General features: G+C 38.3%; 1 protein-coding gene across 3 annotated transcripts in view; it reads right to left on the bottom strand.

Moving 5' to 3' along the window:
- The window catches only part of BCAT1 (branched chain amino acid transaminase 1), a 75,699-nt gene that overhangs the window by 40,312 nt on the left and 17,548 nt on the right, over window positions 1–17,839 (bottom strand). For all 3 annotated transcript variants that reach the window (XM_052789127.1, XM_052789126.1, XM_052789128.1), the window contains exon 2: window positions 9,057–9,128. In XM_052789127.1, the coding sequence (XP_052645087.1) occupies window positions 9,057–9,110 (54 nt within the window). In that variant the 5' untranslated portion in view covers window positions 9,111–9,128. The remainder of the gene's footprint in view (window positions 1–9,056; window positions 9,129–17,839) is intronic.

Genomic DNA, 17,839 nt, shown 5'->3' on the forward strand with positions numbered 1-17,839 from the left:
TCAGAAAGTGTGAATAGGGAGGAAGTGTGAGTAGGCTTTAATGCAGTCATTGCACTGGACTGAAAAACACACTGCTGTAGCCCACTGTTACTGCTGGTCCAGTTAGCTATATAAAAATCCTCTTTGGCCATGCAACTGCACTTCATGTCTGCAATGTAGGTGTACCTGGGCTTTTGATTAGAAAGAAGCAATTCCGTATAATGAATCACAGACTGGAATTTTGTAATAGGCCAATTCCTTGTACTGAAAGTCCTCTCATAGACTCATACTCAAACATTTCCATAAACACAAAACTAGGACCATTCTTCACTAATGGAATACATTGACTAATTACCCTATTCATATTATTCACTATGAGTATGTACTGCTTCTTCTCAAAAGATCTGACAGGTTAGTTAATGCAATTCCTGATGCTGTGCTGCTCCTTGCCTCACAACCACTGTATTTCTGCATTGTAGCATAAACACAATGTTCCATTTTTAGAAAAGAGTTTGCCTGGGAGAAGGTTTGAGCCTAACACAAGCTGAGGGCTCACACTGGCCTGTGACACAAAACTGGAATAGAGAGATCTGTGACATTTCACTGATACCACATTTTTGTACAGCAGCGCAGTGTTTTACATGTTCAAATAATGCTGTATGAAAACAAAACTTAAAAATGTGTCCACAAATATTTGAGACACTACTGTCTCCTGGTTTGGGAAACATAATTTCTATTTCACATGAAGAAAGTGAAACAAAAATTGAGATATTTACATCTAAGCTTTTCTAAAAGAAGTAGCCATATTGAAGGAAGAAATGAATTGCAAGTCTAAATTTCAGACAAACAAGTTGGAAATATTTTGCCTAAGTAGCCTGGCCAGTCACAAACATGTTATGTGGAATAGCCGAGAATAGAATCATAATCTCACATGTCGAAGTCCTAAGCAGCTGCAATTAAATCTTCTTACCCTGATTTTAATAAGCTTGCAGACATGCAAGGAAGTGGATTCATGGAATGAAGGCATTCAGAATTTATCATTTCATGTGGAATTTAAAAAACTTTTGGGAATATAAAAGGTTTTCATGGTACAGTCTCTCACATAAATGTTACAGGAATAATTTCAAACATTCAGTTAACTACACCTGGCTTTTTCTCTTATCCCATCTCCCTCTCACACTGGTAGACACAAGGTAAACTTACAAATTGCCATGAATTTCAATGTTTGATCTGCCACTGAAACTGCCACATTTTGCCAGTTCCTTCCATTCAGTACTTTCTTAGAAACAGGGACTAAATATGGGATTAAGATAAAACTCTTCCAGCTCTCTAGGCTGTTAGTTCATGAGAATTAGGATATAGACATGATTTCAAAAGCAAACAGAAAGGCCAACAGAATCCTATGGAAAAAAAAAAGACTAAATTCTTTTCCTAAATTGTAGTTCTTATTGATGTGTGTTCAGCAAAGAAAACATTCAATATCAAACCTGGGGACTTGCTATCACAATGACATTAAAATTTAAGAATTCTTGGAAATAGGTATGTACATCATGGATTTTATAACTTTCGGAGTCAGATAGGTTCCTTTGGGAATCATTGGCTGGTGCTAAAGCCCTACATTCTAAAAGCAATTCTTCACCTTGGGGAAAATAAATCCAGAAAATGATACAAGCCAATGGAATTTCCAAAATTCTAGTACAATTTCTGTGCTTTTATACACACCAGCTATATCTTAAACTCCTAGTTAAAAAGAAGATAAGCATCACTTTCTTTGTGCTATAAATCAGCCAAACTGTCCCATGGCTGTTCTTCTAGCATCTTCCTTTTATCTTGGCTAACAGCTCCTGTTATTTGCAGAAGACAATTAGCTTTATTTACAAATCTTACGGCTTCAGATAATGGGACAATCAGTTTCTCTACTACAGCTTAGAAAACCTATTTGCTAAAAGCCTGCAACTATTTGAAGCACATTACCCACCTGAAGAGAAACATGGAACTACTTGCCACCAAGCTAAAACTGAAGAGAGCTGCCACATATCTCAAATGCCACATTATAGATGGGTTCCTGATGGCATGAGAAACCCACTTGAAGACTGTTGTGAAATCATCCCTTAGCGTATCATGGAAGAATCATGGTGAATTATTTTCACAGCACTAAGAACTTTTTGCTAAGTAGCATTTCTTGGCTACTACGATCCTGAAGCAGTGACACTACTGCTGCTACTCTGTGGTAACAAGCTTGATTTAGAAATATTGATGTGCCAAGTAGAGCAATCAGCAATACTAAGCTGCATTAGTGTACCTTCCACCTGTGCATGCAACTTGCATGGTCTTCTTCAGGAAAGCCACTTTCTCCTAGCAACCAACAACCACTGAAACATTCATTAACACATATTGGGCTTTGTTTCTTCTCTCTTTCATCAAAACAGGATGCTCAACTGTAAGCGCACTGTGTGTTGATAATTATTGTGACCTACATCTCTACTTTCCTAATAAGTGGAATGAAAGCAGCAGATACATAAGTCAGTCTTGCCCAGCTATTATTAGTAATATTCAAAAGGCATTGTGCAATACCTGTGTGGACGCAGAATACCACAGAAACCACCCAGCACTCAATCTTTGCTGTGCTGTAGCTGGCTTCCCTCTTGGCAGGTGAAGATGAGGGAACAGATTTGATTGTAAATCACCTGAAGTAATTCTGCAGCACATACGTACCCTGCTAGGAGGCCTAATCAAGTGATATGAAGGGACTGTGATCTAATAATATTATTACTCAACAATCTTTTTTGATTCAACACATGACAAAAAGCAAATCATTTTATTGCCAATGATGAAAAGCTAGAGTGAATAGATTCATCTGAAATCAAGATAAAATCAGAATGACCTTTTCTACAGAAATGCGCAGTCCACAAATGCTAAATACTGTTATGACAACAACAGAATTGGCCTCTAGCTTGGCATCCTGATCTAACAGTAGCTACAGCTATGTACTTCCATGGAAATGATATGGAGATGACCTACCAAATGGTAATTGACAGTTTTAGCTTAAGACGTTCAGACTGAACATCAGAAAAAAATATTTTCTTAAAGAAAGTAGTGCAGCACTGCATTTAACGGACAAAGCCACAGCTGACCTGGTCTGGTGCTGACGAGAGTCCACTTTCAGCGGGAGGATGGACTAGATGGCCTATGGTTCTAAGACACAAAACACTTGGAGATGACTTATTGTGTAATGTTACCCACACACATATAGATATCCAATTGGCTGTCTTTCTTTTACTGCTTCAAGACAGTTTACATAAAAGCAGCTTTCCTATATACACATTTTGGGGAGCTACTGCTCATCACAGCATGAAGATATTGGTAAATTTCTGTAATAAAATTTTGCCCATACAACTTAACATAAAGGAAATGTTCTATCTTATCAATCAAAATTTAAAACGGGGTCTAATATAGAATTTAAAATGGAAATGTAGGGCATTCTCCTAACACCTCCCCTAGCCCCCAAACCACAGAATAATCAACAGCTGCAACACGACAAAAAGCCTCACTGAGTGCCCATATGCTTTGGCAGGCAAATAATTTATTGATGTCAGTAGAAAATGACAAATTGAGAACAAGCTGGAGAGGAAGAGATGTGAAAATATATAAACCATGTAAACTGCTTTATATTTGCTAGCCTTGTAAATAATGTGGTAACTATAATGCATATATGTCCTCATTCCAAAAACATTTCAGTGTTCCCTTGATTCATATGCTCTGAGCATGTCAGAAAATTTACCTACTTCTCATATAAAATGAAAACACAAGAGAAACTCTAAACTCTTCACGGACTGGAACTTTCACCACGTCACTCTAATGTTGTGCCAATGTGATACAGTCAATTAATTCAGATTTTAAAAAAATGTTCCAAAAAATTAGACTATTCTGTATTTCATATGTTTTTAATCTTAGCATTGGAGGAGAATGAAGAAAATTTGGTGAAGAAACAATTTTCTTTGAAAAAAGGGAATTGAAGAATTGTTTATTCTTTGCCAGAAGCCTTTTCACATATAACATAGTTTCCTAAAATAAAGGTTAAAACTGTCTAATATCTCAGAATGGTCCCTCTCCCAATTCCCAGAGTAAGGAATCCTATATCCCACTATATTTGGCACAAATTATAGACGCACATGAGTTCCATTAGTATAAACATGGTATTGAATCACAGTAATGTAGTTTCATTAATGTAAACATAGAAAATGCAATAATTAGGTTTTCCTTTGAAAGACTGTTTTGAAAATAGGCATATCTTTCTCCACAAAATAAGGAATTTTTCCAACTCTTTCTAACGTACACTATGTAACAAGAAATGCTGTATATTGCAATAACATCTAACCTACATCTTTACTGCATAGATTACGCCTATAATACTATCTTATTTATAATTCTAATGTTTCCAGGGTAAGATATAGACCCATTCTTTATTGTTAATGCTATTGTATGAAACAAGGCAGAGAACCGGAATCAGCACAATATGTTTTGCATAGAGCCAACCAAGTTCACAATGATGTCATGCAAAGGCTACACATTTTAAAACATGCAACTAAAGGTCCTATTACAAGGAACAACTACATTTGTGTCAAGACACCTCCAAGAACAAGATCAACATCTGTAAAACTTCCGTGGGCAATCTCTCAATTTGAACCACAAATGCCTGCATTGGAAATAAATTTTCAGTTTCTTCATACTTCATCCAGAGGTAAAACACACTACAGCTTTAACTCTGTGGAAAACCTGTCAGAGATTTTGGTTGCTTATTTGTAGGTTATACCTACAGTGTGGAAACAATCTTTATGTTCTAATTTGTACAATACCTAGCACAATGTCAGCTAGTTCACAACCTGGGCTCTAAAACATTATAGCAATGCAAGAAACAAATACTAAAACATACATCATCACAGAAAATTCACTATATCCAGCATCTGACACAGCTAGACGTGAGCTAGCTTCAAACTGGAAACCATGCAAACATATTAGCATAGCACTGTATGTAGCCCAGCAAGTCCAAGATCTCAACAGGGATTATTGGTTTTAGCACAGCACTGCACTAACCTGCCTATATAGCTTCCAGTCTGCCATGGGCTCACATCCCACTGGCTTGGAGCCTGGGAAGGTTTGGTCTGTCTGCAGAAGACTGTGTGGGAACACTCACAGTTATTTAGAGTAACATGAGCCATTCAGATACAGAAGCTCCACTTAAACATTTTTCATTCCACTACCAGAAGTCTTCATATTAGCAAGTCAACCCAGATTCACTTGTAAACTACAGCTACTTTATTCTGCTTTGGTGTAGCACACTAGCCAGTAGAAGGTTTGCACCACTTTGGTATGCTAAATAGGCCATTAAAAATTAAAACAAAACAACTGAACTTTGCACCATTAAGATGCCCAACTAATTCTACATAGCTTCAGATCATTAAAACACAGAGAAACATAATAGGAGTAGGTAATACCTTCTTAAAGTGTTCTATGTATCAGTTTCTCAAAGAGATAATGTATTCCATGACAAAAAGTTACATAAAAACTAAAATTATCTTTCTGGATATGGATTGATAACATGAGGGGAAAGGCAGGCAATCATAGATGCTTTTAGTTTCTTAAGACCAAGTATTATGAATTCAAAGTCAGATCTAATACATACATTAAAGGAAACCAAATTAGAGTTATGTATGGAAATAGACCGCTACATTATCCAAACATTCGTTCTGTCTTGTGACAGTACAATAACCAGAATGAATGCGTTAAAGAAATTACCAGAGTTTTAATCATAAACATTATGTGCCTTACACATAATTGTGTGCTATTTCATGGTGTTTCTGAATGAAAAAAACCCACATATAAGAGCAAAACCAGATATGTGCATTTCTTGATTCAGCATTCCAAAATACATTCAGTGGTACAGAGGGTGACGGCACTTCCCGTTACTGGTTTCATACTCCCCTCCTAGAGATCCAGTGCTGACAATAGGTAGAAACTACAAGTATAACTTCTTGGGTTATGGTCACAAACCACAGCCAGTTATTTAAATAAACAAATATATAAACATGTGCATACAACAGTCAGGGGAGGGAGGAAGATTTCACTCTAGTGGAAGGAGCTGGGTAGATAAATCCTGGAGATCTGACATTTTCTACAATACAGGAAACTCTAGCATAATCACTATTTCCTTCGATGTTTCTTATCTGTTCCAAGCTCACTGGTCATGTGTCAACTCTAAATGAGATACATTAAGTATCTTGTAAATCCCAGACCTGTCAGGATGAGATTTTTAACTGCAGAAGTGAGTTAAATTAAGGTAGCTCAGTAGCAGTTAAAATGAACAAAGTGCCAATTCTGACCTATTGACTTAAGAGAAGCCCATGAGAATCGAAAACAGCGAGCAACTAGGAGAGGTGCTCACTGCTTGCTAGAAGCTGTAGGTAACATTCATTCCTTCCCTACCAGTGTATAGGGACTCCCTGAGTCCACCTGTCCAAGTCAGGCAGAAATTGCAGTAAAATTCAAAGGAGCACACCCCACCTAAAAAGCACAGCACTGCATTCTAAAAAGAAATGTCTTCAGAGGGTTAATCTGGCATTCAAATGTTGGGCATCATCCACTTTAAACAGTATATTTTATGTAAGTATAGAAGAAAACCATACCCTGTTTTCTGCATTCCCAGAATCTTGGATTACTTGGGTTACTGGCACAAAATTGCAGCTTTCTTCAGCACAATCAGCCCCATGGGTCAACTTGATTACTTTGAAATATTATTAGCTACTGTTTCTGAAGTTGTAATCATAACTGTCTTCCACAGAAATGTTTGTGAAGATCCCTAGAATGAATCCAGGCTATTTTATTTGTCGTTGGCTGGTGTTATTTCTTCCTTCATTTATAAAGTTTTTCTTTTTAATTTGACAATGAAGTTAAAGAGACTGAAAATGATTATTATAATGCATGACACTGCAATCAGTACCTGTATTGCCATCATAACTTTCATACATTCCCCCCCCAGTACGAATATTTTCTAAAAAGCTGTACCCCTTTCTGGTGACTGCAGCTAATCTTCAGAAACAGAGCCATAAGGCAAGAACGGACTTACAAATTAGACTTCAGCCTGAGCCAGCTGTTTTTTCTGGTATTATACCCTTTATGACCATCTGTCCCACCTGCTAATGTATTTTTCCCCCTCACACAGACTCTCCACTACAATGATTTGCCATTCTGGCTGACACACAAGTATCGATGGAAAGGAAGCTGGATTAAAACCAAGTTTGTGCCACCCAATATTTGGAGCTTTGGTAAAGTACCTGCTTGACTGCTGGTATAATTAAATCTGCCTTAAGTCTGCTTTAGTTTGTGCCCAGTTCACCTATGACCCAAACACTATCAGAGTTTGGTGCCACTCTGTCTATCTTCCTTCTGGACTACACCAATGAGTGGAAGGAAACAGTACAATGCAGTTACACAAGAGTCTCCTCTCTGTAAAGCAATTTTTGTTTTTAAATACACTAGTACACTCTACTGAATGAATCTACTGAGATCTACCTTGTCTATTTATTAAAGGTGAATTCACAGAACAACTCTGCACTCCATATTTGTGAATTCTTGGGGTTTCAAAACTAGTTGCATGCCTGCTTTTGTCAACAGTTTCCAAATCAGACCTCCTGGCTGAAAAGTCATCCTAAATCTTCCTTCTTGGGCAGAATTGCCAGAGAGACACAATGCACAGAAATGAGGAAGAGAAGAACTGGGAAGGGCTGAGAATGGGGAAAAAGAAATTAAATGGCATGTTGCTACATGGCATGGAAATTCTGTAGTCACGGGCTCTCAAGAATTCTTTGCTGTTTTCAATGAGACCAGAATCAGAATATATCTTACCAAGGAGTCCAACACATTTTCTGCAGCATTTATTTTCCATATCTGGTTAAAGTCTGGCAACTAAAAGGGAAATAACCACTTAAGCATAATTCAGAAGACTGCACAACAGTGATGCTGCCCAAAAAATCAGGAAGAACGTGACAATTACAAAGTGTATCATTATAATTTTGTCTCATGTACTGCTGACAATAGTCAGCAATAACAGGAAGGGAACTGCTGAAAAAGCACAAGTGAGGTCACCTTTTTCTGAGTACTATTTTTAAACATCTGCAAAATATAGACGAGGCTTTTTAAAGATTGTAAAGCAGGGAAAGAGAGGGAGAGAAAGAATTAGAGATGTGTGACATAAGGAATACAGGCAAAAGAAGTGTAAAAGAGAGGCAAAAGAAAAAGGGAATGAGGACAGAAGGTACAATTCAAAGGAGCACATGCTGATGGGCCTTACATTTCCAACAGAAAATTAAAAGTTGACATCTGTGTCCATATAGTGTTTAAAATGAGTTCTTAGTTACTAGCACTGCATTCAGGAAGGATGTAGAGAAGAGTGATATCTTCACTGAGCTCAGTTCTAAGCATAACATTAAAATTAAAAAAAAAAAAAAGAGGGATTCAATTCCATGTCAGTTCCTGGCAGCTGCTCAGCATTCCTTATTATCATAGCCCTGTTTGCTTGTTGAGTGCTGATAATGTGCCAGAGCTGTGGTGTGCTTTGGAGTCCTTCTGAGAATCTTAGCTCTGCATCTTTGAGACAAAATGGAAAAACCTACTTTTGAACACCATTTATAATGCCAAAGTTTAACAAATAACAGAGTGTTACATAGACTCTGTTTGGAAAAAAATCTTAATGGGGGGAATCAATCTTTATTTCTATTGCTTTTGAAGCGGATCAGAGTTAAAAATAAAATCACCTATACCATTTTAATTTTTGCTTAATGACTACTAACCTTTTAGCTAGTACCTGAAACTATAATAAATTAAAGTTCTTCTTGTAACATTCTTAATTTCTACATTGAAAACGTTTTCGGCAAATGCAGCTTACAGATTTACAAAATTATGACGTTCAAGCATGTCAGTAGTTATGAACACCTGCACAACAATCACTACCATGTTATGGATGCTGTCTGGCACAATCTACTGAAATGCTTCAGACACTCATCTTTTAACAAACAACATACCTTGAAAGATTCAGTTATATGCTTTGCTGTTTCTCCTGAACATCCTCCAGCCATGCACTCATTGTGACAGCCCTAGAAGAAATAAAAACAGAGGAAATCAAACTCAATGCACATTGCAGAAAAGTTGATACACATTCAGTTAATTCTTTTTAGGAACAGACTGTATTGAACGATCACTTAGACTTCATCATCAGTAAATATATTAGAAAGAATTTTTTGGTAGTTTCTTAGCACAACTTTCCACTTTCTAGGCTTTTAGTTTTACTTCAGTTGCAATGTTTTGTGCAACTGTATTTCAGTGCTTTATGGGAGAGAGAACGCCTTAGATTACATTATCTCTCTGAAGTGTGGAAGGATATGGACAACATCACAAGTTTTTCATTCAAAGCTGAATAAATAAATTGTGTTTTTACACAATTCCATCAGATCCCAGTTTCTCTGCTAAAACATCCACTAACAGATTTGCTTTTGCCTTTTCTTCAGAGAAGCCTGACTAGGCAGAATGGAAGAAAAAGGGAAAGGATTGTTTTTGTTAAATCCTTCATTAAATGAAGACAGCGTTAAGGAATGCCCACCTATATAAATTTATAATCAGAATATTTTGAATTATCTACTATGTTGAACTTAAGGGTTCTGCCACTGGCCATGCTAGAAAGGAACTGAAAGAAAAGGAGTGATAGTTCTAGGCATGCTTCTGTTTAGCAACAGAGGGATACCACAGACAGGTGCAAGCCATCTACCTAAAAGCAAGATCCCCAGTTTCCACAGCATCAGGCTAGCATCTTTGCAGACCCTCCTGCACTAGCTAGACCTTCCTTGCCAGTAAATGCATATTATACCCAACAACATGGAGCAAAAGAGACAAATACAGCCCTGACAGCATTTCTTGTCTCTGAGCAGCCTTTAAGAAAGAGCTGGAAAGGTGAAGTGGGGGCAGAGGTTTGGGAGAGGGAGGAAGGTGCCAGGAGCAAGACTGTTTGGGGGATGCGCCGTGAAGGGGATGGTTGGGAGGATGGCTTAAGGGAAGCACAACTGGCAAGATGGAGGCGATGGCAGAAGGGATGGCTAGCTGCCGAGATGAGGCCCGGGATGGGTGGGCATGGGGAAACAGTCAGGCTGGTCAGGGGGGCTCTCTAAGTGAGTGAAGGAAAGACAGAGGTAAGGGATGTCCTTGCTAGGGCTGACAGGTAAGGGGCTTTCAACCCTACAAAGGAAAAGCCCCGGCAGGAGCCTGCACTGGCTGCTCATCGCTTGGTGGCTGCCTCTCACCCTCACTGCACCTTGGGTGGGAAGTCCCAGCCCAGGTGGGAAAGCCCCAGGTCAAAGGTATAATCCCCCGAAGGAAGGAGGTGCACAGGAAACCCTTCGTGGTCAGCCTGTGAGATCCCTGCCCCAAGCTCCTAACCAGGGAGCAGCCCTCACACTACAAGGAGGGCTGCGTGCAGGGTGGATGGCAGTGCCAGGGAGACACCAGCCACCACAGTCCTGCAGCAGCCACCAAACTGTGGGGCCAGGACTGGGGCCGCATGGCTCATGGGCTCTGAAGCATGACACACACAAGGCAAATAACATGATTTTTTCCCCTTTTTGCAGATCTTGGGGATACAGCAGATGGGGAGGGAAAAAGAAAAAAAAAAAAAAGCGGTATCTTCAGTGGGCCTTTAACAGATAGCAGGCTTGCTACCAACAAAAGAAAAAGCAAACTCCCAGCCACAGCAGATCTCACTTCCTCTCCCCTCCCCCCCAAACGCCCCAGGGAGGCCATAACATCCCTCCTGCCTTTTCTCACCAGCAGCTTTAACCCTTCTGTTCCTCTTTTTTTTTCTAACCCTCTACAGCGAGACACGCAATCACAGCTACAGGCTCCTTCCTATCAACTAAAGCAGGATCTGCCGAGAGAAATCACAAATCTCTTTACAACGTACCAATATGCTTTACCTTAAAACCTCATTAAAAATATGTTTTATTTGCCTTAAAGCTTAGGAGGTTTTACTCCAGAAAGACAAGTCTTTTTGGTAGAGTGTTCAATGGCATTCAGCGTCAGACCCTAGCAGGACTAAAGTGTTACCCAAACTGATGGACAGTCTGAACTAAGCACTGTACAATAGGTCCTTGCCTTCCCTGTAATCCTTCAAATACTTCCAAATTCAGTAGTAAAATCCCAGAAGGCCTTCATGACACCATCAGTTTATAACAGTTAAGTATTTTGCAGATTAAGCCAACTGATTTTTCTTTGCACTGCAGTGAATTAGGATGGAGAGCATGCTGGTTACCAGCTAACAGGATGGTAACTGCCAGCTGTGGAACAAGAATTTCTCAAGCAGATCCAGCTCCATTGCTAGTTTTTGTCTAATATCTAGTTGCAAATATCTATATTATATGCAAATATTGTCTAATATCTAATGCAAAATTGGATTTTCTAATCATAATTACTCATGACAGCAGATACTGACAAATACTCAACCATTACGCTTCAGTTTCTTCCCATCTCTGCTTTATGAAGTTGCCCTAAAGCAAGTGTTGGCATCAACACAGAGAGAACCGAAGTTGGATATAGTTTAATATTCTCTTTCATGATCTTTAAAAAGATACAAAACTTGTATGTGAATTTCAAGTGTGGACCACCTACAGGAACAGCCCCTAGGGCCTCAATCGTGTTGCCCTTCAGTTCAAGGTTCCCACTGAACTCAGTGAAGTCAACAGCCCATTTTTTGGGCATGTGCCATGGGGCTAATCCTGTTCTCCATGAAATCATTATGTTTTACAGATTTAACTCATATTTAAAACAAGTAGCTAACTGCCTTTGTTAACCGCACCGAGATCAAATTGACTTAATCCCTTAGCACTAGAAAGACATACCACAATTACTTTCTAATTGATGGAGTCATATTTTAATGGCTGCATGGCTTTTAAATCTGAAACATGTTAAATGCAATAGGGAAAATTACTTCCTGGTGTAGTGCCAACATTGCCAAGGGAGATAGGCCAAGCATAAATTCGCCCTTTGTGTTTAATAGCATGGTAGATATAAAACACTGATATTATCCTAAAGATGCATTTCAGCCACCGGGCCAATGTCCCCTCAAAAGTCACTCAAGTCTGTATCAAGTTGCTATGCAATTACACAAGCATGACAGTATTTCCTATGTTGTAGTGTAGAGCTAACAACATTTTATTTATGGTATATGTAACTGCTTTTTGTAAGTTGGAAATAGGACAGTATTTCACAGTTTTCCTTCAAAAATATTGAAATTGCACATTGATTTTATCATTACTGTAAAGCCTGTATGAGAAAAAAGTGTAAAGCATTACACTAGATTAAATTTTGTTAAAAAATGGGTTTTATATGTCATTGTATCACTGAGAAACACTACTAAAATAAAGACCTGGTGATGAGTAATTCTGTCTTTACTTTTACAGAAGATCTCAATGCTATAATAATAATTGCAAATCCTTTAGCATTTGCAAAAGTAATTACAATATACTCAGCTGGATAATAGTGCTCCCTCACATTAGTACTTACTTCCAATCTCACTCTTATATAAAGAAGAGGTAAGCCCTAGGGGGGTTAGTCTCCTGCCAACATGTGAAGGACCATTTTCTGTGTAACACTTGCCAGCACTTTTGGAAGTTTTATACTTAACAGTCGTCACCTGCACTTCTGCTAGAGCTTTCCCAAACCTGAACATTCAACTCCTGCATTTGGTCCTCAGACTGCACTGGACATATGTATTTTCAACATCTTTTAGCATCAGGATGCTCCAGTCAATGCCTCTTGGCTTTCCCTGCTGTCTTCAGCACACCTTCTCTGACTGCTATTGTGTTACAGGCATGAGACCTTGTAGCCAAAGTATCGACCTGCAAGAGCACCCAATCAGCTTCACTATTACCATTTTGCCATGCCTTTAGTTACGCTTATCTTTTAGGGTATCCTCCTGCATCTCACAGCTTCTTCAAAACAGAGAATCTACCTCTTTTATGCAGTCAGATCACTTGTCCTTCAGCTGAAAGGACCTTCTGCTAGAAAAATAGGCCCATCTCCTCCCTAAACTCCCTAGACTTCCTAGACTACATGAGTCTGCCTTAGTTTTTCCTGTGCCCTCACTCTTGCTGGCTTTTGAGACCCAGTGGTAGCACCTATGTCTTTGTTCTCATTTGGAATTATCTGTTCTATAAACTGCGACTCTATGAGATCTTTTGTCAAACTTAGGTGTTCTTAGGTTTTAGCTACCCCATTATTCCATAGGCTCATCATCAGTTATGAAATAAGAGCTGAAGATTATCAGAAGCTTCATCACTGTAAACTTAAGCTGCAAACTGCACTTCTTTAACCTAATGTGTATGACATTATTTAAAAAAAAAAAAATGGCACCCGTTCTGAAAAAATAATTTGCAGTTAACTCTATATGCTGTGTACTTTGTCACCCTTTTTTAAAGAAATCTAATTCTTTAATCAGTTCTCTGCTCACTTAATTTTCCTGTTGTTTGATCGCTCTTCTAACCACTGGGGAACAGAAAACTTTCCCTAGTGGAAAGTAGGAATAAAGAAATAAACTGCAAATAATTTCTGCAGAGTTCACATTTTCGGCTAGGAAATCATACTGGCTGCTTTTCAAAACAACTCAAGATCTGCAGTTTCACAAAATCCTTAGTCATCTTTTTGGTTTCACCATGCTTATCCAAGTCAGCTCACAGACAGCTCTGATGTCTCCATTCTGAGTGAGAATTTCATCAACAGCACCAGTGCCCTGGGTGGAGTACTACCAGTGACAGGGAACATCTGAAAACCCAGTTTCATGCCCACGAAAGAATTGTAGACAGTGCTTTGTTGACAGGCATTGGCTATTCATGGAGGACGAGAACCTAAAGAAGCAAATAAGCCACAGATACACAACTATGGCTGCATATAGTTCCTTCTACTGAGGCAACCCCATCTCCTGCTATGCAGAGAAACTTAAAACCAAGACTATCGTGTAACAGTCATCAGGCCCCAGTAAAGATGGAGTGGGAGTTTCCTCTCAGTCAGAAGTCATATGAAAAACAGTCTTCAGTGAAGAAAGTCCTTTCTGAGACATTTCTCCAAGCTAAAAAACTGTGTCTTACTGCTTTTTCCTGTGCTTGCTTCTGGCTACTAAGTGTCTAAGAAATATTTCATGCTCTGATTTACACTGGAAGGATAATGAAATGAGAATACTTATCAGATTCCAGGAATCTAGCAGATCAATAAATTCAATACACGACTTATTCTATGGTACTGCCTACAGACGAGCCAAATCAGGTGTGTGATGACAGGTACTTCGGCATCCAAAGCCATACAAGTAAGAGTTGCCTTTCTATTGCAAGTATAGAGTCCAATGTGCACAAATTCCAGGTATAAAATAGAGTCCAACGTCACAAATGCCACATATTCTGTGTATTGTTACAGTCATATAAAACACTTCCATGAGTTCAAAACAGTTTTCATCTGCCCCTAGGAAATGTTAATACAATTTGACAGCCATACCACATAAAAGATGAATTTGCAGAAAAAAAACAGTAATGAAGTTCATGGCTTTAAAAAAAAAAAAATCCACCCGCTGTCAGACTGAGAGAGAAATTCTGAATATTGCTGCAGGGCCAACTCATATAATACTACTTTTAATATCAACTAAAAAGATATTTACTTAATGACATTTATGAAAGACTTTCGGAGCTCAGGAAGATCATTTATGGAATCTAACAGCCAGGCATGTTTACCTCAGCTGTCATGGGAGTAGTTGCATGATATAAAAATATTTTAATACTATCTTTATATTGTATGTATGTGAACGTGAACATACACATATGTATGTGGTACCATGCAAGTGTCACCAAGTACGTTCATTGGGCTGGGTCATTTACATGATAGCATGGCACGCCTTACCCACAAAACTTCTTTTAAATCTACTCTTTTCAAAATCAAGACAGAAGGAACAAGAAGACTAATTCTTAAATTGTATTTCTAACCACTTATCAAACCAAACAGAGATCTTTGAGGTATCTTTGTTAAGTTGGAGCACTCTCCATGTATTGGCTTGCCAGTCTTCAATAATGAATTCAAAGAACATGTACAGCACAAATCCCAGAGCAGCTCCAATGATACACCTCAATGTGTGCACAGATGAGCACTGGGAAAAAAAAAAAACAAAAAAACAAAAAACCAAAAAACCACACAAAGGAAAAAAAAGGACAATTTGGCATACGCAGTTTCAGTGCTTAGCTTTTTACTTAGTTTGCCAAGAATTCTCATTTGTATTGACTTCTGCACTTCCAATACATTTCTTTAAGACTACTCTTACCTAACATATATATGCTCTGATGCCTTGTCACCTGGGTGTTATCACCTTACTGTGGCTGCTTGCTCAGCCTTGAGCTGGTGCTAATGTTGGTTAAAGTGAGGCAGTGTAATGACAGTATCCAATAAAGAAAAATAGAAGGCAACTAGCATAGCAGGAAAACAAAGCTTCTACATTATTTAATGATAATTTTGCATCAGAGTGAAAGCATCAGGGCTTAGGACATACAAGATTTTCTTTATCTAAGAAAGCTGAATTGCATAAAGTAAGGTTGAATTTAAATAGATTATCATTAAATTAGTCCATAAGACTGTGCAGGCACTTATCTTCTGGCTTGAGCAGGTTACTTGGTTTAATTTAAAGCAAGTTGAATAGTTTGAATAAAACTGAAATATGCTCCTCTTAAAACAAGTATCACTGTTTTTATTATGTTTAAATAGAAGACAATTCAGATTATATGAGCACAACTTATTGGTAAAAAAACCCTTAAAACAGAAAACATAAAGAAATGGAAATATTCAGCTAGTCCATCCAAGATTCATATTTAGTAACATTTATAGCTATATCACAACTCTAAAAGCAGACCAAGTTGGTTTCATGAGGTTAAATAAATGCAGGACCATGTTGCCAAAGTAAAGTCATTGCAGTCAGCACTCAGGTGAGAAACCTCTCCAGGAAATAATGCCAATTTTTTCACTCAGTGCTTAAATTAATATTTGAATGAGTTCAGTAATGCCTAACCTGTTGTACAAGAAAGCTTGTATCAGTTCACCTGAAACGTAGCAAGGCTAGGCAAGGTGAAGGATAACTACTTCTGAAATCCAAAAAGAACGTGTGCTTGACAAACTGGATTATCAAGAAGGCTAAAGGGAAGAAAAGAGTTCACCAGAAATAGAAAATAGATTAATTTGTTGTAACTAACTCTAAAGAGAACCTGACCAGGGACCTGTTCAGTTTCAGGCTAAAATTATTTTGCCAGATATTTCAGAAAATTTACAATATGAGCTGTGGATTACACTCACACAACATGGAGTCTAAACTGTGATCCTTCCCAACTGAAAAATATTGAAAACCTGCCACCAGCTCCATCCAATACAGGACATAAAGCAGCTATACATGTCTGTGTTGTGTCCATTTATTCAATAGTTACTTCTGTCTTAATACATTCCCTGCACAACCATACAATCCTATTTTCTTTACAGAAATAGGCAAGCACTCTAAAGAAATCCTCTACGCGAATGACCTCCAAATGCAATGTGCTTTAACCTTGATTTCTAAGCCCACTGCTCATATTGTTTTTGTTTGTTTTCCTTCCTATGACCCTCTTGTTGCTCTGTCACTCCCCAGTGCTATTTCCTCTGTCTTTACCCTCTTGCTCAGTTAACCGACTCTTCCCTTCTGACTGAGGAGAACAGCCTTATACTATTATGGGAATAGGCAGATGACCTAATGGAGCTCTTCCATCTCTAACTCCTATGAACAGTGCCTCTAAGTGCCTCTTTTGTTGGTTTGTTTGTCCGCTCTAGCATTAATTAGGTTTTTAACGAGTGCATTGTTTGCTAGAATGGCATAAAGAAAAACATGTTAAAGGAACCAGCTGGATCTAGTTGACCTATAAATTCATCTGTTTTCTAACTAGATAGTGTCTCATGGCTATGTGATATGGTTATTGCTCAAAGAAAATAAATGAAAACTCAGAAAGTCACCACAGTTTTACTGTGTTTAGGCCCAGTTCTCCTTGATATGAGATCTTTTACATCAAAGTGGCAACAAAAAAGGGTATAAATGCTATTGCATACTTTCCCCTACCACTGTAAAAAGGCTTTGCTGTTAACCACAAGGAAGCTTGTGTTCATCACATTTTTTCTAACATTTCTCTTTGCTTATGCATTCTATAATGCCAGGTACTAGATTAGCATTTTAAGACTTTATAGTAAATTTAACTAGAGCTATGGGATGCATTTTTCACTGCACTGTTATACCAGCAAAGATGAGCCTAAGCACAATAAAAATTATTCTGTTTGTTTTCCTCAGGGGTTCAGTTATACCGGCTATATCTTTTTATCCTGAGACAGCTGTACAGGTAAAGTACAGCTCTGATTTAAAGATGCATAAAATATAGATTACAATTTTTTTGTGAAATTCCCTCATGGTGGAAACTACACAGATATCCTGCAGCTGATGACCAAGGCAAGTGGCTTGATGCAATGACCAAATGATAATGTGAATAACATGAATGCATACACAGCAGAAACAAATAAAATCATTGTCTGAAGAGTTACTGAGGGTTTAGAACTGGAAGCAGACAATTTAGTGTGGGAGACCAAAGCTTCTGCAGTTTGCAAATAAATCATTGTATACTCCTAGGGGAAAAAAACCCAACCAAACCACAGCAGACAGTGATGGATTCCAAAATGAGAACTGACATGCTTAAAGAAAAGAGCTAGCAGACAAAACCCTGTATTTAAG

This window comes from Harpia harpyja, chromosome 6 (genome assembly GCF_026419915.1).
Source record: "Harpia harpyja isolate bHarHar1 chromosome 6, bHarHar1 primary haplotype, whole genome shotgun sequence".
Classification (NCBI taxonomy): domain Eukaryota; kingdom Metazoa; phylum Chordata; class Aves; order Accipitriformes; family Accipitridae; genus Harpia; species Harpia harpyja.